The sequence below is a fragment of the Lepidochelys kempii genome, chromosome 6 (assembly GCF_965140285.1).
Source record: "Lepidochelys kempii isolate rLepKem1 chromosome 6, rLepKem1.hap1, whole genome shotgun sequence".
NCBI classification, from domain to species: domain Eukaryota; kingdom Metazoa; phylum Chordata; order Testudines; family Cheloniidae; genus Lepidochelys; species Lepidochelys kempii.
In genome coordinates, this window is record NC_136385.1 from 11,512,370 (window position 1) to 11,534,808 (window position 22,439).

Genomic DNA, 22,439 nt, shown 5'->3' on the forward strand with positions numbered 1-22,439 from the left:
CCCCGCGTTCCCCCGCCCCGCGGCAGATGCTCCCAGCCGGGCCGCACGGGGGGCGCGGGGCGGGGCCGGAAGGTCCCTGCGTGGGGGCCTCCCCCGGCGGCTGGAGCGGGAGGCGCAGGCGCGGGGCCGTTGGCGGCGGAGCGGGGCCTTCCCGGACACCCGGGGCGGGAGGTCGCTGCCCGGGCGGAGGAAGCGGCCGGAGCCGGAGCCGAGCCCGGCGATGGCTGCAGCGGGGCCGGCGCAGGTAGGACGCGGGGCGGGGACTCCCCGGCCGGGCACTGGCTGGTCCCGGCTGGGGCCGAGGGGGGCCGGGACCGGGTCCCTCCCGCGCTAGTGACCCCGGGGCTGGGAGCGGCTCAGCGCGGCCAGGCAGGGGCCGGGGGTCAGGGGCTGCAGCAGGCGGAGCGCTGGGGCCGGGGAGCGGCTTTGGGGCCCCGGGACCCGCCCACAAAGCCGGGCGGACATGCGGAGCCAGGCGCCACCCCTTTACCCCGAGTCCCCGGGGGGCTGTGTGGGGGGTCTCCCTGGGTCACAGCTGCAGCGGCCGGAGCGGTGGGTTGAGAGAGGGCTTCACTTTTTCAACGGCTGAGTCTTTCACTCTTACACCACATGCGACTAGCCAGTCAGCTGAGTTTCTTGCAGACAGATGGGGAGCATTTGCTGGTCTTGTTCCAAACGAGTGTCCAACTTCGGGATGAACAAGTGACAATGCCCTGAACATTGGCCTCCCGTTTCTGTAGCGTCTGGTATCTCTTGCTTAAGTGGAAAGTAGGATGCCACAGCCCTGTTGGTTCACAGAAACTGAGTTGTGTCTCCAGCATTCTTAACAGCCGCATTCGGTTCTTCTAAAATTGGCTTTGACAGTGGCGGGCTGATAAGGCTTTTTGCATGTCCATACAGTCCAGAGGCCAGGTGTTCTGCAGCCTTTTCATATAGGTTGTCAGTATTGGCTTAGCTGATCAGTCTGGCAAACCCAGCTCCTCCATTTTTACTATATAGATCCATGGTACACCCTCATCTTGAACGCTGCATGCGGTTCTCGTCATTCCCTCGGAAGCACCTGGAATAATTCCTGCTGGAAGACAGGATATTGGGATAGATGGACCATTGGTCTGACCCAATAATGTCCTTCTTACATAAAAATAATTATAATAGTAGAAGTTCAGTACAGAAATTCCCCGAGATAATGACCTCTTCAGGTAGCGATGATGTGAGATAATGGCCTTGGGAAATAATGCATTTTTAAAATATTGGCCTACTACGAAACATATATTTATATAAGTTTCCCAGTCACAAATCTAGCATTCTGTAGCAAAGTCACTAAAACGTAGTCCAATGCCCTGGCCGCTGTTTGTCGTTCCACCGTTCACTCTACCGCTCCATCCCCAATGGCCCTGCACTGTCACCTTCTGCTGCCACTGTGACCTCTGTGAGTCTGTCTCTTCAGGTTCCACCCAGCTCTCAGTGGGGGAACCTCACAGCTAGTGCAGGCCGGGCCGTCTCTTCCACAGAAACACTCCCACAGCAGGTTTAAGCACTTAGACCTAATTATCAGTGTTTTTAGCTCTTGTGGTCACTTATGAAGCCTAATCAACTCTCTCTGTAAACAGGAGAGAGGGCAGGTCAAATAATGCCTGTCACCTACACCGAGCAAAACACCTGTGCCCCACCCTCTCTCTCTGTGCACTAGGATATGGCATCCAAACCTCCTGCTTAGGGAGTGCAGTTCAGTTGAAGATGACCAGTGCTTAATTTGTAAGGAAAGAGGTGCTGGGGCTCAAGCAAGTTTGTTACTTTAATAACTGATGTGACAAGCCCAGAGGTCCCAGAGCTATGAACTGCCCAGCCTAGAGGTGCCGGGGCTCAGCCCTGGCACAAATTAAGCACTGAGGGACACATCCTCATTCAGTCAAGCTAAGTACAGTTCTGCTGCCTTTTACTCATACAATACAGATAACAACATTTCATAACCTCCACAGTTAATACTTAAAAATAAAAGGAGGACTTGTGGCACATTAGAGACCAACAAATTTATTTGAGCATAAGCTTTTGTGAGCTACAGCTCACTTCATCAGATGCATTCAGTGGAAAATACAGTGTGGAGATTTATATACATAGAGAACATGAAACAATGCGTGTTACCATACACACTGTAAGGAGAGTGATCACTTAAGGTGAGCTATTACCAGCAGAAGAGTGATGGGTCGTCCTCAAATAAATTTTAGTCTCTAAGGTGCCACAAGTACTCCTTTTCTTTTTGCGAAGACAGACTAACACGGCTGCTACTCTGAAACCAGTTAATTCTTAAGTGATTTGTAACCAACACCTGCCAAAATTGATCCCTTGGGCAACACAGCTCTGTTTCCTGGATACCTAGGCAGAGTAGGTGAGTTCATGTATATACAGTCTGGTCCTGAAGCTTTTCCACCCAACTGGGTCATCACTAGCTGTCAGGGGAGAGCTCATTCAGACCTTGCTTACAAACCATCATTTGAAATTATTAGGTTGGCCAATATAGCTGAAACAAATGTGCCAACATTGTCATAAATAACTGTATGAGGAAGCTAGTCTTGGTTCATACTTTTCAAACCCATTATGCTTTCTCAGGTACAAGTATTTTCTCATACACTGTATATGCATTTAAAGTGTGTATTAATGTTTCAATTTCAATTCAGATTTCCAACCAACAACTAAACTGGCAACACTGCATGTAATTGGGGGGGGGGGGGTGTTGGGGAAATTCAGGGGGGGCTTAGGGAAATCCCTGCCCTGAGGTCCCTGGGGGGGCTGGGTGGGGCGGTGGAGTCTCCCTCGTTCACAGCTGGTGGGCTGGGTGTTATCCCTGTGAGTCACTCCCCTAGAAACCGCGTCCCCTGCAGAGACTCCAGGCTTGGGGGGCTGGAGCGGAAGGTGCAGAGTGTGTAACGCTTCTGACAGCAGCTCCAGGTGGCGTTTGAGGACGTTGCTCTGTATTTCACCCGGGAGGAGTGGGAGCTCTTATCTAAGCAAGAGAAGCTGCTGTACCGGGACCAGATGCTGAGGAATAACCAGGCCCTCATTTCCCTGGGTAAGGACCTATTTATCTTTACTCATAGCTGTGAAATGTCTGGGTTCCCTTGACACCTCAGCTGCCATGTGCCACCCAGCAGCCAAGTGGTGGCAAATGTCAGCAACTTTCAGAGCCTCAGGCTAATGTTAATGTAACCTGTTTACTTGCATTATGTACCTCAGTCCTGGCACAGAGGTGGTTGGAAACAGCCCATGAGCAACAACCTCTTCCAGGAATCTCAGCCCAGACACCAATGGCAGTAACTCTGTCTCAAGAACTGACTCTAGTTAGACAAATAAGGCAGGGAGAAAATCCTCCTGCAGCAACTCCCCACCTCTCCAAAAAAGAATCAACATCGTAAGTTTAACAGCCGCACAACTGAACAAATCTTGCACCCTATGCAAAATAACTGGTAGGTCTGTGTAACGGTGACACCTGCCATGACTCAACCCCCACAGCAAATTGAGAAGGGTCATAGACGTTGCTGCTTCAGAGTGTGAACTGAACTTGCCTGGTGGGAGATGGGAAGAAATCTTTTCTAAGGAAGGCTTATTTCATTATTCTCCTGCTTGGGATCTCCTGCGCTTTCCTCTCAAGCAGCGTCTGATATTGGGGCCTTATCGTTCCAGGTGCTGCGCAGACAAACACTGATCGAGGTCAGGGCCCTGTTGTGCTGGGCTGCACCAATATATAAATGAGTCCCTACCCCCAAAACTTTAGTAATAAAACTGATTCATTCCCCCGCAACAGGCTATTCAGGTTCCACTCCGGACTTAATCCACCAGATTGAGCTAGGGGAGGCAGAGCTCTGGATTCAGGATGTCGAGGACTCTAAAGAAAGCTCGGGATCTGAGAGCCCCTCCTCAGGTGAGTCATAATAATCCAAACCCTTCTGATTTACACACCTGCTAGTGGAGGGCTCCTTAATGTAAAAGGCAAAGGCAGAAAGAGATCCACTGGCTGGGAGCAGAAGCGAGACAAATTGATGCTGGGAATTAGGGGCCACTGTTTATCTGGGAGAGGAATGATCCATTGAGAGAGCTTCCCTCTGGAGAGGGTGGATTCTCCATTACTGTGAGTCTGTCAGTGGAAATGGGGCATCTCTTTCTCCAAGCCCTGCTCTAACTCGGCCAGAAGTTACTGGGATGGAGTCAGGAATGGCTTGGGGAGATTCTCTGGCTCAGATAGGCAGGAAGCCAGGCTGGATGCTCTCAATGCGTCTGTCTGGCCTTGATATCAATGAATCACAGATATCATAGTAATGTAGGACTAGACGGGACCTCGGTAGGTCATCTAGTCCAGTCCCCTGCGCTGAGGCACGACTAAGTATTATGAAGTCCATCCCTGACAGGTGTCTGTGTAAACTGTTCTTAGAAACCTCCAATGATGGAGATTCCACAACCTCCCCAGGTAATTTTTTCCAGTGCTTAACTACCCTTTCAGTTTGGAAGTCTTTCCTAATGTCTAACCTAAATCTCCCTTCCTGCAATTTAAGCCCATTACTTCTTGTCCTGGCCTCAGTGGATAAGGAGAACAATTTATCTTTCTAACAACCTTTTAGGTACTTCAAGACTGTTATCAGGTGTCCACCAGCCGCCCTCCCCCCGCCCACACAGTCTTTTCTTCTCCAGACTAAACAAATACAATTTTTTCAATCTTTCCTATGGGTCATGTTTTCTAGACCTTTAATCATTCTTGTTGCTTTTGTCTGACCCTCTCCAATTTGTCCACATCCTTTCTGAAGTGTGGGGCCCAGAACTGGACACAATTCTCCGGTTGAGGCCTTACCAGTGCTGAGCAGAGTAGAAGAATTACTTCTCACATCTTGCTTGTAACACTCCTGCTAATACATCCCAGAATGATATTTGCTTTTTTTTTTTTCAACAGAATTCCATTGTTGGCTCATATTTAGTTTGTGATCCACAATAACTCCATATGGTTTTCTGCAGTACTCTTTCCTAGGCAGTCATTTCCCATTCTGTATTTGTGTGATTTATTATTCCGACTTAAGTGTAGTACTTTGCATATGGTCTTATTGAATTTCATCCTATTTAATTCCAACCATTTCTCCAGTTTGTCAAGATCCTTTTGAATTCTAATCCTGTCCTCTAAAGCACTTGCAACCCCTCCCAGCTTGGCATCGTCCATAAACTTTGAGTGTATTCTCTGTGCCACTGTCCAAATCATTTATGAAGATACGGAATAGGACCGATCCCAGTGGGATCCCATTCGATATGCCTTTCAGCTCGTTTTTGAGCTATAATAACTACTCTCTGAGTACAGTTTTCTAACGAGTTGTGCACCCACCTTATTTGCCTAGGCTGTGTTTCTCTAATTTGTTCACGAGACGGTCATGTAAGACCGTATCAGAAGTCTCACTAACGTTGAGCTGTGACATGTACTGCTTCTCCCCTATCCACGAGTCTTACTACCTGTCAAAGAAGGATATTAGGTTGGTTTGACATAATTTGTTCCTGACAAATCCATGTTTTCTGTTACCTAGAAGGAAATAAACTAATAAGTGCTTACAAATAGAATGTTTGCTTATCCATTATCTTTCCAGGTACTGAAGTTAAGATGACTGGTCTGTAATTCCTTGGCTTGTCCTTATTCCCCTTTCTATAACTGGTTACTATATTTGCCCTTTTCCAGTCCTTGGGTCTCTCTACCATCCTCAGCGATTATCTCTAAGAACAAGTGAATGGCTCAGAGATCATTTCAGCCAGTTCTTAAGTATTCTAGGATGTATTTCATCAGGCCGTGCTTACTTGAAGACCTCTAACTTGTCTAAGTAATTCATAACTATTTCTTTTCCTCTTTTAGGCTCAGATCCTACCCCATTGATTCTGATGTTCACTATGTTAGTCGACCAATCACAGCTAACTTTTTTGGTGAAAACTGAAACAAAAGAGGCATTTAACAGTTTGGCCATTGCTGCATTTTCTCTTATTGTCTTTCCCTCCTCATTTAGTAATGGGCCTAGCCTGTCCTTGGTCTTCCCTTTCCTTCCCATATATTTGTAAAATGCTTTCTTGTTGCCCTTTATATCCCTAGTTAGTTTAGTTTTGTTTTTTTGCCTCGGCCTTTCTAATTTTGTTCCTACATGCTTATGGGTTTTTTTTTTTAATATTCATCCTTTATAATTTGACTTAGTTTCCACTTCTTGTATGACTCTTTTTTGAGTTTCAGGTCACTGGCAATCTCCTGGTTAAGGCAGGGAGTCCTCTTATCATACTTCCCATCTTTCCTACTCATTGGATATCTCTGACCTATGATGGGACATAAACATTATGGGGCCTCAAAGCTGTGAAAGAGAAATGGATCGGAGATGGGGAGATGATAAACTTGAAAGAGGGGTGGGATAGTGATATGGGATAATGTAGGGAGGGGGAAGATTTCAGGGGATGCTGAGGTTTCCATGGTAGGGCCACGGAGCATATGAGGGCTGCATTTACCTAGAGGGTAGGACATTGCAGTAGGATTCAAAAGATCTTGATTCAGTTCTAGAAGCGAATCGCTACAGCTCCACAATGCCTCAGTTACCCCACCTGTGTAATGGAGAGGGCATTGAGGCTGTAAGGATAAAATCCATCTGTGTGTGTGTCAGTGGATCTGGCACTGGGGATCAGACAAGCACCTGGCTGGAAAGACATGCCTGTTGTTCTATAGACCACAACACCTTCTTCTAGGCTTCCCACACCTCAGAAAATCATACCAAGGCAGGGGTACCCTAGAGATTTTTCAGATGGGCTTCATGCCTCTGCCCCTCCTGACTCAAGCTGTTGTGCTGGTGTTGTATGGCCCTGGGACATCTGGATCCAGACATAACTCAGCCAGAGGCAAAAACCTTCTCGCAGCCTGGGAGAGCATCCCAGAGTCACTGGCCCTTGGCAGAGAAGGTGCTGCCCTGTCAAGGTTCCCACCCCACCCCCTCTCTGCTATTTCACTTCACACATGAGCTCTCAGACTGGAGAAACCTGCCCCCAGCGAGCAAGGAGAAAGCTGGGAATGACTCAGGGCAGGGCAGGATCAGTCACGTATGAAGAGCGCAGGTCATGCTATGCAGAGGACGCCATTTTGTAGAGTAGGTCTCAGGAACTTGCAGCGTTTCGCTGTAATGCCCTAAAACTGCCCCGTGTTCCGGGCAGCTGTTGCTGGGGGAGAATGAACACGTTTAGGTGCCCAGACAAAATCGTCCTGTGGGGCACGACTTGGAGTACCCTGGTGTATGGGCTGGGTGTGAGGGAGAGGGGGTGGAATGGTCTTTGTCACATCCCCTCTCCTGCTTTCTCAGTGGCACAAAATCTTTGTTGTGTACATTGCTTCAGTGTCAATGCTTAGCATAGCCCTCAGCCTTAACATGGTCTGTGACTGTCTGTAGACCAAAGGCTGGGTGGCAGCCATTCACTCCTTCCACCTCAGCAGTGTCACTGATTGGGTTGTAAAACGAGACAAACATGTTTTTCAGGTTATATCACACAAACCCTGAGTGACTTGTCATCCCATCAAACCCCCACCCTCTTAAGGATTTTAGTTCGGTTTTAGTTTTGCACAAAGAATGAAACATGAGGCTGAAGCTAAATGACTTCTTTAGGAGGAATTCCTTGAAAAGGAATCACTCCCCTGCAGGAATAAGCTACATTGTTCTAAGTGGCTTTATACCGGTCTCACTGGGTCCACATGAGGGGATTGTAGCTGGTTTCAAACCAATATAGTTTAAACAGCGCAAACACTGGGGAACAGGCCTTATGCTATAAAACAGGAGACAGTGCAGAACCACCAACATGTAAATAAAAACCTCTAATGGAAATAAAACCAAAATCAGTGTGAAAACAAAACCCAGACCCTGTTTGTTAGCACTTTGAGGCCCTAGTTCTGGCTGAGGGCCTTGTTGTGCCAGGCGCTGCCTGTATCCTGGGCAAGCTACAATTTAAGCACAAAACGAGACCCAAGATGCATGGCACACATGGGAATCATAGAATACCACGGTTGGAAGGGACCTCAGGTGGTCATCTAGTCCAACCCCCTGCTCAAAGCAGGACCAACCCCCAATTTTTGCCCCAGATCCCAAATGGCCCCCTCAAGGATTGAACTCACAACCCTCGGTTTAGCAGGCCAATGCTCAAACTAGTGAGCTATCCCTCCCCCCAGGTGGTGGCTGTTGCACAAACAACATAGGATAGAACCACCCTGAGTTAGGCTGCAGATTTGTGTCAGCATTTCGTATCAGAAATTAGAGAGCAGTTACAGTAAATTTAGTAAAAGTCACAGGTCACTAAATTTACTGTGACAGCTCCATGATTTTTAACATAACCTGCCCTCCTCCTTGCCCTGCCCATGGAGCACCAACCGCCCAAAGAAGCACCTTCCCCCTAGTGCTGCAGCCCTAACCCCAGCCTGGTGCAGAGGGGTTGGTGTGGGCTAGAGAAGATCTGGGTGGCAAGGCCATTCACTGAAGTTTGGCTCGCTTCCCCCACCATTCTGACTGGGGGCGGGGGCAAATCTGAGTGGCGCTGTAACCCCGCAGGCCAGGTCTCAATTCCCAGAGCGAGGTGTTGGGTCCAGCCCTGTCGGACAGGAGCCGCCATTGCAGGCAGAGGCACCCATCCAAAAAACAGTCACTGAGAAATGGGGAAATCGCTCCATCTGTGACATTTTCCCATCTTTGACAAACCAGTAGACTTTACTGTGCACTAACGCCAGGATTCCCTCTGCTCTCTCCAGCAGGGCACGGGATCCTGGGAGGAACGAGGGCATGGGCAGAATGTGGGGAGAGCATGGCAGGAACACAGGATCCCACATCACACAGGGGGATCCATGCACAGGACTCAGTCCATCCCTGGGGTAAACTCAGCCAGAGACCGGATCTGGCTACACACCAGAGACTCTCCATCAGCCAGCGTCCTGACCGCCGCATCAATTGCGGCAAGAGGTTCAGCAATCCGTCCGCGCTGACCCAGCACCAGCGCTGGCATATCGGGGAGAGGCCGTACCACAGCGCTGCCTGTGGCAGGAGCTTCAGGCAGTCCTCAATCCTGAGAACACACCGGGGCACGCACACCAGGGAGCGGCCGCACCACTGCTCTGACTGCGGCAAGGGCTTTGCACAGAGCTCAAGCCTCAGTAGACACCAGCTCATGCACACCGGGGAGCGGCCGCATCGCTGCGCTGACTGCGGCAAGGGCTTTGTACAGATTTCAAACCTGAGAGTCCATCAGCGTACGCACACCGGGGAGCGGCCGCACCGCTGTGCTAACTGCGGCAAGGCCTTTGCACAGATTTCACACCTGAGGGTCCATCAGCGCAGACACACCAGGGAGCGGCCACACTGCTGTGTTGACTGCGGCAAGGTCTTTGCACAGATTTCACACCTGAGAGTCCATCAGCTCACACACACCGGGGAGCGGCCACATCACTGTGCTGACTGCGGCAAGGCCTTTGCACAGATTTCACACCTGAGGGTCCATCAGCGCAGACACACCGGGGAGCGGCCGCACTGCTGTGTTGACTGCGGCAAGGGGTTTGTATGCAGCTCAAGCCTCAGCAGACACCAGCGCACACACACTGGGGAGCGGCCACACCGTTGTGCTGACTGTGGCAAGGGCTTTGTACAGAGCTCAAGCCTGAGAAGACACCAACGCACGCACACTGGGGAGCGGCCGCACCGCTGTGTTGACTGTGGCAAGGGCTTTGCACGCAGCTCAAGCCTGAGAAGACACCAGCGCACACACACTGGGGAGCGGCCGCACCGCTGTGCTGACTGTGGCAAGGGCTTTATACAGAGCTCAATCCTGAAAAGACACCAGCTCACCCACACCGGGGAGCAGCCGTACCGCTGTGCTGACTGCGGCAAGGGCTTTGTACAGATTTCAAACCTGAGAGTCCATCAACACACGCACGCCGTGGAGGGGCCGCACTGCTGCGCTGACTGTGGCAAGCGCTTTGCTAGGTTGGCCAATCTCATCCGGCACCAAATCACACACAGCAGTGCCCCCCTGGCAACGCCACAGCCTAAAGGGCTTCTGGCAGCCAGTGGGCCTGGCACAGCGCCAGCAGGTGTGAACCAGGGAGTGGTCCTGTTCCCATGATGCCTGACAGAGACACTGTGTGGGGCAGGGAAGGGGACTTGGCTGAGCAATGTGGGGAAGAGCAGACAGGTGGAGGGAATTTAGAGCAGATGGTCACGGCCTTCTCTATTTGGGAGCATCCCCACCCCCACCCCCACTCCCTGTAGGTGGGATCCAGCCAGGCCTTTCTCTTTCTATCCCACACTCATGCATCAGGCTGGGATGCAGCCAGGACACCCCTCACCCCCCTCTAGATGGGACCCAGCCAGGAAATTCCCCACACACCTACCTCAGTTCCAGTCAGCGAGTGACTCTTGGGTGACATCTAGAGGTGGGATTTGCAGTCCTGTCTCAGCATGGATTGGGCTGAGAGCGGAACAGCCCGGCTGCATGTGATTGAAAGATGACGCAGGAACTACTCCTGCTATCTTTTTAAATACAAATGTGATGAAGAACTATGTACTTAATGTGTTACAAAGGTCTGTCTAACCAGGGTGGATTTGATTTAAATCACGAGTCAGGAAGACTCTATTTATGTAGAAATCCGTGATTAAAAGTGCATTCTTGTTGGTTGTTATATCCTTAATACATATTCTTCACAACTAAGAGAGAGATGTAGGCTTCATTTTTAAAAGGTTACACACTATACATTTTTAAGTGATTTATTTTGAAAACTTTTCAGATGAGTTTTACAGCTATATCAGAAAATGAATGATTGTTTGGTTATTTCATTTACCAAAGATAATTGAAGCAGACATTTATGAAGTCACTGGGAGGTGAACTATCTCCAAATCAACAGGTTAATCGTTAATATTTGGAGGATTTTCTTGCCATGCTGTGTTAGGAGGAGAACATCACCAGACAGACATTTAAATAGTTTTATTTAACTAAATCAACAACGTTATGTATGCTGGATTTTTTTTCTTCAACAGCAAACGTATAATATTTTTTACAAAACAAGCATATGAATTTTTGAATTTAGTTAAACATTCAAGTTTTTTAAAATCAGGTTTGTTTTTGTTAAAATTGTTTTTAACTAAAATAGTTAAATATTTTTAAAAAAAAATTAAATCGACGATGTCAGCCAGGTTAACATGAGAAACTTAAAATATTGGCTTCTGGAGCTAACTCAGTCGCCTTCACCTTCATTTTCCTGTTTGTTCATAATCTGGAAAAGAAAAACAAGCTTTCCTGCTTTTTCAGGTCCCAAATGATTTCTCAATTTGGAATGAATTATTTCAAAGCAAGAAAATATTCTTTCTACTCTGGCAGAAGAAGCTACTCCTCTTAAGTGAGATTATCACTTCAACAGTCTCTGAATCCAAGTGCTTAAGTGACTTCTACCAGTTCCATCAATGTGACTTTCTTTAAAACATCATCAGCGAACACATATTTCTTGTATGGTTCTTATTCCCAAACTGGGTCTCTTATGACCTGCTGCCATTATAGGTTTTCCTTTCTATTGAGAGAATGGTATGGTAGATCTTAAATCAATGAAGGCTACACTCAGAAAGACCTCAAGACTTCTGGAATATGTTGCTCAAACAGTTTCACTTTTGTTTCTACTGCCTGCCCTTCCTGTGATGGGTTTGATCACAGAGACCCCCTTGGGACTGTCACCTGATGTGCTGAAACTACCTCTGAACCCATTTTCCCTGATGGCTTGGGACTCCAGAACCCTGCCTTGTTGAGCCAGACATGCAAGCCTGCTGCAACACAGACCCAGGATCTGAACCACCCCCCCCCCAAAGCTGCAGGCTTTAACCGAAAACTACTCAGTAGGTAACCAGTTTCCAGCATCCAGATACCCAGCTCCCAATGGGATCCAAACCCCAAATAAATCTGTTTTCCTGTGTATAAAGCTTATACAGGGTAAACTCAAATTGTCCGCCCTCTATAACACTGATAGAGAGATATGCACAGCTGTTTGCTCACCCAGGTATTAATCACTTACTCTATGTTAATGAATAAACAAAAGTGATTTTATTAAGTATAAAAAGTAGGATTTAAGTGGTTCCAAGTAATAACAGACACAACAAAGTAAGTTACCAAGCAAAATATAACAAAACAGGCAAGTCTAAGCCTAATACATTAAGAAACTGAATACGGGTAAATGTAACCCTTAGAGATGTTCCAATAAGCTTCTTTCACAGACTAGACTCCTTCCTAGTCTGGGCCCAGGCCTTTCCCTTGTTACAGACCTTGTTAGTTCCAGCAGGCATCTTAGATGAAAAGCAGGGGATTCCACGAGTGGGGACCCCTTTGTTCTGTTCCATGCCCTTTTATATCTTTGGTACAAGGTGGGAATCCTTTTCTCTCTGGGTTCCCACCCCTCCTTCTAAATGGAAAAGCACCAGGTTTAAGATGGATTCCAGTATCATGTGACCAGGTCACATGTCCTGTGAGACCTCATTCTTCATTACCCATCTCATGAACACAGGAAGGCTTGCAGGTAAACAGAGCCACTTACAGCCAATTGTCCTAGTCAATGGGAGCCATCTAAACCACCATTAATAGCCCACGCTTTGCATAATTACAATAGGACCTCAGAGTTAACTTCATATTTCTAATTTTAGATACAAGAATGATACATACATACAAATAGGATGACCACACTCAGTAGATTATAAGCTTTGTAATGATACCTTACAAGAGACCTTTTGCATAAAGCATATTCCAGTTACATCATATTCACATTCATAAGCATTATTTACATAAACAGATGAAGTGCAATGTCACACCTCCCTTCTCACATTTATCTCCAGACTTCTTCTCCTTGTCCAGATCTATTCCGCCCCCAACAATCTTCTATTTATTGAACTTTTTGAAACTTTGCACTTCTAGAGAGAGGTAAGGGATTGACTCTGTGTACACAAATTTGCAGAGGGACAATAGAGTTGAGGTCTGTTATTTCTCACGTCTATATATTATTTATTTAAAAACATTTTTGCTGTTAACAAGCATGTTATCTCTGGAGCCACAAATCCACAGTTTGAGAACTGCAAAACTAAGCATCTCTGATGGTATCTTCTGGACTGAGCACTGAGTCCCATTGGGTAGATACAAAGATTAACCTAAATAATCTATACAGAAGCCCCTGGAACCCCATAAGATTGGGTCCCTAATCCATGAACTATTGGAACTCATTTACAAAACTTTTCTTAAACATTACATGAATATATTGTCTCATTCTATAGAATTAGAATTTATAATCCCTATTCCATTATGAGATATCTTTGAGCTATAATGTATCTTAATTAAAACTATCTCTAGATAGGTTTTTTCCTCAAAAAGCATTTTGTCAAAAAAATCAGATTTTTTTTTTTTTAAATCACTGATTTTTATGCACCCTGTGTCTAACTAGGTGTCTCTTTGCTATTAAAGAAGCTGATGCATTTGGATGGCATGTGGAAAAGCCAGTGTGAAGTGTAAATCTTTAAGGTGAACCAATCAAAGTGTTCTAAGGCCTAACTGACCATGAGGCCTGATGAACTGTGTGACTGGCAGGTGCACAGAGAGAGTTTCCCATTACTCCTGGAGGAATTCGGTGCGTAAAAATTCTGCGAACAATATTTTAAATTTGTGCATAGTTAATTTCTCAAAATAACATAATAATCACACTAGTTTCAATTATTTTGTTAATTTATTTCAAAATACCTGTCAGCAAGTATGTCTAACAATACAGACAACAAAAAAGATTCAAGAAGTGTTTTTGACAAATAGATTCCTTATTAGGCATATTAATCCAGAATTTTGAGTAATAATTCATGTAAACTACCATTCAAAAACGTATTTCCCGCACCCCTCAGAAACAGTGCAAAGGCTTGGGGGAGTCAGGGGAAACAGAGGAGCTGAGGGAGAGGGAAGTAATTGCTGGAAGTAGCCTGGGAGTGAAGCAGGAGGGCTGTTGGGTGCGGGTTGGAGAAGTATAGAAAGGATTTGTGGGGGAGGAGGAGTGGAGATTCTTAGAGCAGATCTTTTAACAAAACATCCCATCTTGAGAATCCACCATGACCCTTGGTAAATTGTTCCAAAATGGTTAATTACCTTTGCGATCAGAAATGTATGCTTTATTTCGAGGGCTGTTGATTAATCGCAGTTAACTCATGCGATTAACTCAAAAAAAAGTAACTGAAATTTAATAAATTAATCGCACTGTTAAACAATAGAATACCAATTGAAATTTATTAAATATTTTGGATATTTTTCTACATTTTCAAATATATTGATTTCTATTACAACACAGACTACAAAGTGTATAGTTGCCCACTTATTTGTAATAAAAATATTTGCACTGTAAAATTGATAAAAGAAATAGTACTTTTCAATACACCTCAGACAAGTACCATAGTGCAATCTCTTTATCGTGAAAGTGTAATGTACAGATGTAGATTTTTTTTTATTACATAACTACACTCAAAACCAAAACAATGTAAAACTTTAGAGCCTACAAGTCCATTTCACCCCAAGGAGCCAGCAGCTCTGCAGTGGGAATCTGTCCCCAAGAGCAGCATATACTGGAACTTGTGGCGTGGAGCTACATCTGCTCCCCCCAGTTGGGCTCTGGGTGTCAATCTGAAAGCCCATCCAGAACATACCCCTCTGGCTGTCAATCTGAAGGCCACCTTAGGGTGTACATGGAGCTGCATCAAGCCAGAGATGGGAGGTCCCAGACATGAGGCTGGGGAAGCAGGGGCATGAAATACGTGGGTGGAATAACGGGGGTGGAATACAGGGCATATGGACACAGGGTGGGGATGGGGTCGGGGTCAGGACACAAGGGACTGATGGGGTGGGGTTTGGAACACAGTGGGAGAGAAATGGGATGAGGGGACTAGGACACTGTGGGCAAAGGGGATGGGCTAGGGAAACAGTCGGCAAAGAGCAGATGGTGAGTGGGGATAGAACATGGGGGGCAGGATGTTAGAGAAGGAGGCCCATGGTATGGGGGGGCAGGATACTGTGGGGCAGATTGCCGTAGAATGGGGCTGGACAAGTGGGTCAGATAGGCTAGGACACGGGAGGTGGGGAAGATGTGGATAGGAAGGCTAGGGCAGTGGTGTTAGGATATAGGGGACAGGAGCCCAGGGGACAAGCACAGACGGGGTGGGGCTGGGTAGGACACAGGGAGCGGAGAGAGGCAGGAGGACTAGAGCAGGTGGCAGATGGGAAGGAGGAGGAACCACTTACCTGGTTACACCCACCCTGGGGGCCCCTTGTCCTTCTGCTCAACCAGGGAGAGGCTGCCAGGGGCTGGGCTCTGGGTGTCAGTTCAGAGCAACTGCACCTGTATTTGCCCTCAGTGGGCCCCACTGTCAGGCTTCCAGCTCCCCAGTTGTTCCCTCTCTCAGCTGAAGACATTCACCCCTCTCCCTTCTGACCGGGGTATTTGCAGGTTGCACCGTTCCCTCCCTCACTGTTATCCCAGCACGGAGAGGCTGCCCAAGGACACTTCCTGGCTTTCTCTTTAGAGGTGATTAATAGGTGCAGTGCTACTGGTATAAAATACCACCCAGCATTTCCTAGCAAGTCTGCTTTCTTCTTAAGGTACAAAGCATTACAGAGAAAACATCATAAAAACAATAAAAAACCTACACATGTGCTATCAAGACCAGGATTATCCCAACCCTGCCATGGATTCTGGCAGAAGCAGTCCTTGCAACCCCTGCCCAGTTGGGTTCCTTGTGGTCATCAGCTCATCTGAGTTTCAGCTCAGAACTAGCACCCAGTCCTTCCAGCCCACCCCTAAGGCCTGAGGTTCTGCGTGGGTCAGGGGTCCTGTCCATTTGATGGACCAGGATGAAGGCCCTGAGCCTGTTTGAAACCAGGCTATTTATCCACAAACCCCTTCTTTGTCCTTTGGTCCCTAGAGAATCCAGCTGCTTTCCTGATATCCACAGAGCCAGTTTTCTCATCATAGAAGACAATCAGGTTGGTCAGGCATGATTGCCCGTGGTGAATCCATGTTGACTGTTCCTGATCACCTTCGTCTCCTCCAAGTGCTTCAGAATGGATTTCTTGAGTAACTGCTCCCTGATTCTGCTGGGGATTGAAGTGAGTCTGACCGGTCTGTAGTTCCCTGGGTTCGCTTTCTTCCCTTTTTTAAATATGGGTACTATATTTTCCTTTTTCCAATCGTCTGGGACCTCCACCGATAGCCACAAATTTTCAAAGATAATGGCCAATGGCTCTGCAATCACATCAACCAACTCCCTCAGCATCCTTGGATCCATTAGATCTGGACCCATGGACTTGTGCATGTCCAGCTTTTCTAAATAGTCCATCACCACTGAGGGCTGCTCACATTCTCTCTATACTGTGTTGCCCAGTGCAGCAGTCTGGGAGCTGATCTTGATTGTGAAAACCAAGGCAAAAAAAGCATTGAGTACTTCAGCTTTTTCCACATCATCTGTCACTAGGTTGCCTCCCCCATTCAGTAACGGTCTCACACTTTCCCTGACCTTCTTCTTGTTGCTAACATACCTGTAGAAACCCTTCTTGATACCCTTCACATCCCTTGCTAGCTGAAACTTCAGTTGTGTTTTGGCCTTCCTGATTACACCCCTGCATGCTCGAGCAATATTTGTATACTCCTCCCTAGTCATCTGTCCAAATTTCCACTTCTTGGAAGCTTCCTTTTTTAGTTTAAGCTCAAGGAAGATTTCACTGTTAAGCCAAGCTGGCCACCTGCCATATTTGCTATTCCTTCTGCACTTCGGGATGACTTGTTCGTGCGCCCTCAATAAATCTTCTTTAAAATACAGCCAGCTCTCCTGGACTCCTTGCACAGGCGCCGACTTCCCCTCTAGTCGGTGGGTGCTCGACCTCCCCTCCGCCCCAGGCCCTGCCCCAACTCCACCCATTCCTCCAAGCCCCTGCCCCGCCCCCTTCCCACATCTTCCCCACCTCCTCCCCCGAGCAAGCCCCATCCCTGCTCCTCCCCCTCCCTCACGGAGCTTCCTATATGCTGCAAAACAGCTGTTTGCAGTGGGTAGGAAGTGCTGGGAGGAAGAGGGAGGAGTTGGTCAGTGGGGCCCGCAGGCAGGTGAGAGGCACTGAGGGGCGGGGGGAGCTTGGCTGCCAGTGGGTGCTGAGCACCCGCTAATTTTTCTCAGTAGGTGCTCCAGCCCTGGAGCACCCATGGACTTGGCGCCCATGCATCTATGTGTCTGATGATTCTGGTTTTATTATAGTTTCAACCAGTTTGCCTGGTACTGAAGTCAGACTTATTGGCCTGTAATTGCCGGGATCACCTCTGGAGCCCTTTTTAAAAATTGGCATCACATTAACTATCCTCCGATCATCTAGTACAGAAGCTGATTTAAATGATAGGTTACACTATAGGTCATCAGGTACAGACTACAGGTCTACAGACTGGTACAGACTACAGGTAATCTGGTACAGAGTTGATTTAAATGATATGTTACAGACGACAGTTAGTGGTCCTGCAATTTCACATTTGACTTCCTTCAGAACTCTTGGGTGAATGGCATCTTGTCCTGGTGACTTATTACTGTTTAGTTTATTAATTTGTTCCAAAACCTCCTCTAATGACCCCTCAATTGGGGACAGTTCCTCAAGATTTGTCACCTAAAAAGAATGGCTCAGGTTTGGGAATCTTCCTCACATCCTCAGCCATGAAGACTAATGCAAAGAATTCACTTAGTTTCTCCGCAATGGTCTTCTCATCCTGGAGTGCTCCTTTAGCATCTCGATCATCCAGTGGCCCCACTGGTTGTTTAGCAGGCTTCCTGCTGCTGAGGTAAAAAACTAAATTTGCTGTTACTTTTTGAGTCTGTTGCTTGCTGTTCATCCCATTCTTTTTTGTCCTTCCTAATTATATTTTTACACTTCATTTGCCAGAGGTTATGCTCCTTTCTATTTTCCTCAATAGGATTTGACTTCCACTTTTTAAAGGATGCCTTTTTGCCTCTCACTGCTTCCTTTACTTTGTTGTTTAGCCACTGTGACTTTTTCGGTTCTCTTACTATGTTTTTTAATTTGGGGTGTATATTTAAGTTGAGCCTCTATTATGGTGTCTTTCAAAAGGTTCCATGCAGCTTGCAGGGATTTCACTTTTGCCACTATACCTTTTAATTTCTGTTTAACTAAGTTCCTCATTTTTGTGTAGGTCCCATTTCTGAAATTAAATGCTATGGTGTTGGGCTGCTGTGGTGTTTTCCCTGCCACAGGGATGTTAAATCTAATTATATTATGGTCACTATTACCAAGCAGTTCAGCTATATTCACCTCTTGGACCAGATCCTGTGTTCCACTTAGGACTAAATCAAGAATTGCCTCTCTCCCCTTGTGGGTTCCAGGACTCCAAGAAGCAGTCATTTAAGGTGTCAAGAAGCTGTCTCTGTACCCCATCCTGAGGTGACATGTACCCAGTCAATATGGGGATAGTTGAAATCCCCCATTATTCATGAGTTTTTTAATTTTTATAGCCTCTCTAATCTCCCTGAGCATTTCACAGTCACTTATCACCATCCTAGTCAGGTGGTCTGTAATATATCCCTACTGCTATCTTCTTATTATTCAAGCATGGAATGACTATCCATAGAGATTCTATGGTACAGTTTGGTTCAGATGTGGATTGGCGTCTCCAAGTTCATTGTTAGCTTAAGTGTTTTTTGATTGGGCACTTACTGAGAAGAGACTTTTCTCAGGCAGCTGACCAACTGCTTCCCTGAGCCTACTTAAAATCAAACAAGTACACAGCCAATATTCATAACTTTGAACACAAAAATGACCCATGCATACAAATAGGATGAATATAGTCAGTAGATCGTACCCTTTACAGAGATATGTTACATGGCATATGTAGCATAAAACATATTCCAGTTATGTCATATAGACATTCATAAGCAGATTCCTATAAAGCATTATGGGGTGCAACATCACACCTATATCTAAATGTTAAGTTGTGCAGATGCACCGCCAGAGCTCCCACTCAGACTAGACGTGGGTGAGAAGGACTGAGGGGGCGGGTTGATCGCACAGTGCTAGTTAATGGCTCCTGCCGGCAGAGACAGGAAGAGCACACATGCGACCCCACCGGGCACTGCTGTCGAAATTCTCTGGCTAGAGGTGCAGGGGCGCACAATCACCTGGAGTGGAGCCCCCACAGGGACATCCCTGGAAGAAGAACCTGTAGTTATTAGATACTAGAGGACTGGCTACCAGCCTGATTTTAGGGTAGGATCTAAGTTATATATTGACCTGGCTAAGTGGCTGGTCCCTTGGGATTGCAAGGACTTTATGTATGATGAATAGGTCCCTACCAAATTCACAGCCCTGAAGCCTGGTCTCCCCCACAATGCTCTCTGGCTATTGTAGGGGGCTTTCAGTATCTCCACCCTCACTTCTGCCTTCAGAGCTGGGTGGCCGGGGAGCGGTAGCTGGCAGCTGGGAATCCAGCTTTGAAGGCAGCCCCACCACCAGCAGCAGCCCAGAAGTGAGGCTGGCCTGGTGTGATATTGCCGCCCTTCTGCGCTGCCACTGAGGAGCTGTTGGGGCAGCCACTAGCCGTTTACCCCAGCAAGATGAGCGACAACCCTGGAACCCAGGTACCCCCTGATTGGGAGTGTAGGAAGGAGCCCAGGGAAGCTGAATAGGGTTCGGCTATGTGACTGACTGCAAGCCGGCCAGCATGTTGCAGCCAGATTTCCCCGCTGACCCAGTTGCAGACCACTCCACCACCGTTAGGGCCTTGGGCTGGGATGCAGTGGAGTGGGTGGGCCTGCGTTCCTCCTACCCCCTGCCACTCCATCCCTGGGGCTGGCAGCCTCCCCACTTTCAGGCCAAGAAGCCTGCATTGCTTTCTGTCCCAGCACTCTATGAGCTTCCGGCTTTCTTTCGTGGCATTTTTGCAATGGCCCGTCTTTGCTGTGCACCCTGGCATATTTGTGAGAAGGGATGGATCCTGCAGTGCTTTCCTATGTTGCTAACTGTCATGAAGACATCACGGATGGCAGTGCAGTTAATCATGAAGTTCCTAACTGAGGAGGTCTTGCAGGTGCCCGACATTCTGTGTGATAGGGATAGGAGCAACTTTAGCTTGCTTTTGGCATTCACAGAGCAGGTGTATAGGGTAGGCCATCGCTTTTGGGCTCGGGAAACAAGCACTGAATGGTGGGATCGTATTGTCATGCAGGTGTGGGATGATGACCAGTGGGTACAGAAATTTCAGATGTGGAAAGCCACCTTCCTGGAACCACGTGTGGAGCTCGCCCCAGCCCTGCAGCGCAAGGACACCAGAATGAGAACTGCCCTCTCAGTAGAGAAGCGTGTGACAATCAGTGTGTGGAAGCTGGTGACTCCAGACTGCTACCGGTCAGTCGTGAATCAATTCGGAGTGGGGAAGTCAACCATTGGGGCTGCATTAATGAAAGTGTGCAGGGCAATAAATCGCAGCCTGCTATGAAGGACCATGACTCTGGGAAATGTGCATGAAATAGTGGACGGCTTTGCAAAAATGGGTTTCTGAAACTGTGGAGGGGCAATAGTACACATATTCCAATTTTGGCACCAGACCACCTTGCAACGGAGTACATCAATAGGAAGGGGTACTTCCCCATGCTGTTGCAGGTACTTGTGGATCACCGTGGGCGTTTCACTGACATCAACATGGGGTGGTCCGGGAAGATGCATGACGCACACATCTTCAGAACACCAGCCTATACAGAAAGTTGCAGGCAGGGACTTTCTTTCCTAACCAGAAGATCACAGTGGGGGATGTTGAAATGCCCACAGTGATCCCGGGGGACCCTGCATACCCCTTACAGCCATGGTTCATGAAACCTTATATGGGACACCTGGATAGCAGTAAGGAGCGGTTCAACAACAGGCTCAGTAGGTGCCAGATAACAGTGGAATGTGCCTTTGGCAGATTAAAGGCACGCTGGCGATGCCTTTATAGCAGGTTAGAGCTCACTTAGGATAATATTCCCATGGTCATAGCCACATGCTGTATGTTGCACAATCTCTGAAGCGAAGGGTGAAAAGTTTGCTCAGGGCTGGAGTGCTGAGGCAGACCACTTGGCTGCTGATTTTGAGCAGCCAGATACCAGGGCTGTTAGAGGAGCCCAGAGGGGAGCTATTTGAATCAGGGAGGGTTTGAGACAGCACTTGGACAATGAGCACCAGTAACATACCTCTGTCAGAGGTACTCCAATGTTACATTACATGTAGTTTTCCTAGGGGAAATGGGGGCCTTATAATCCAGTAAGAAAGTGATTAAAATGCCTGTGCACGTATTGGCAGTGCCTGCAATCTTACCTTGTAGAAAGAAAAAATAAAGATGATTTACCATTATAAAGCTTGGCTTTTACTGCACAAGGAACAGCACGCGCAAACACACAGATGCTTGGCGGGAAAGGAGGAACCAGGGAAGGGCAGACTTTCACAGCTGTGTGTAGGTCCAGCTGTCATTGTGAAAGTTGTCCGAGGGGGTGGAGTGAAGGGGAAACTGAGAAGTCCCAGAAAGTGGAAAGGAATTTGTGGGCAGAGTTTAGGGGGCAGGGACATGGGAAAGAGTTCAGTGCTCCTCTGCCACTGCAGCACATTCAGATCTGCTTGGGGCTTGTCTACACTTCCCGGGGGATCCACGAGTGGCAATCAATGCATCGGCGGTTGATTTAGTGGCTTGAGTGAAGACCTGCTAAATCGACCGCAGATCGCTCTCCCATTGACTCCTGTACTCCACCAGCCCAAGAGTAGCAGGAGTCGACAGGAGAGCGTCTCCCGTCAATATCACATAGTGTGGACCCCGTGGTAAGTAGATCTAAGCTATGTTGATTTGAGTTACGTTATTCATGTAACTCAAATTGTGTAGCTTAGATCGAATTTCCCCTCTAGCATAGGCAAGGTCTCAGTCTGCAGCATTATTAAGGACTTCAGCACCTGTGTTTGCTCCTCCATTATTTTAATCATCCACTCAGTTGTGTCCTTAAGAAATGTGTGATTCTCTTTTCTGTCCTGCTATTCAGCTTCCCAGCACTCCTTGTGTTCCCTTTTTTTCTGCATTAGAGCACTGCCGGACCTCCCAGAATATGTCTTCTTTGCTGCACCTTGGGCGCTTTTTTATCTGGCGGAGATGCTTGGCCAGCATGCGTGAGGTGTTCCTGAAGGCCACATCTGGTGAAGCACAGGGGACAATGCACAGAAGCAGGATTGTTAAATTCATGCACAACGTTAAAACATTTCAATTAAATATACCTTTTACAACATTGCCATCACTTTCTCACCGACCCTAGCGAGGCACACATTTCTGTGAACACCCAAAGCATGGGGAGTGTTGGGACGGGGGACTGACTCCA

General features: G+C 47.5%; 2 protein-coding genes across 4 annotated transcripts in view; one reads left to right on the forward strand and one right to left on the reverse strand.

Annotated features, from left to right (window-relative positions):
• The first annotated feature begins 78 nt into the window (after nucleotides 1–78).
• On the forward strand, nucleotides 79–10,693 carry LOC140913669 (uncharacterized). Of its 3 annotated transcripts, none has more exons than XM_073350443.2 (4): nucleotides 79–244; nucleotides 2,938–3,067; nucleotides 3,800–3,916; nucleotides 8,774–10,693. In XM_073350443.2, exons 1-4 carry the CDS (start codon nucleotides 221–223, stop codon nucleotides 10,135–10,137), a joined length of 1,635 nt encoding a protein of 544 aa, XP_073206544.2. In that variant the 5' UTR covers nucleotides 79–220; the 3' UTR covers nucleotides 10,138–10,693. The 3 variants fall into 3 exon arrangements, with proteins under 3 accessions (XP_073206544.2, XP_073206545.2, XP_073206547.2); XM_073350444.2 differs by having other exon boundaries at nucleotides 2,941–3,067; XM_073350446.2 differs by having other exon boundaries at nucleotides 80–244; nucleotides 2,880–3,067.
• A 10,732-nt stretch (nucleotides 10,694–21,425) lies between these two features.
• LOC140913070 (uncharacterized) overlaps nucleotides 21,426–22,439 on the reverse strand; it is a 32,986-nt gene continuing 31,972 nt past the window's right edge. Inside the window, 1 exon segment of the mRNA XM_078853191.1 lies at nucleotides 21,426–22,257. The gene's annotated coding sequence lies outside the window, so the exon portion shown is untranslated.

Excerpts from the sequence above, each read along its gene's own strand:
- LOC140913669 (XM_073350443.2), top strand. The coding sequence starts at position 221 with ATGGCTGCAGCGGGGCCGGCGCAG. Across the intron at positions 3,068-3,799 it reads CCAGGCCCTCATTTCCCTGG|GCTATTCAGGTTCCACTCCG; the intron begins GTAAGGACCTAT and ends CCCCCGCAACAG. Across the intron at positions 3,917-8,773 it reads ATCTGAGAGCCCCTCCTCAG|CAGGGCACGGGATCCTGGGA; the intron begins GTGAGTCATAAT and ends TGCTCTCTCCAG.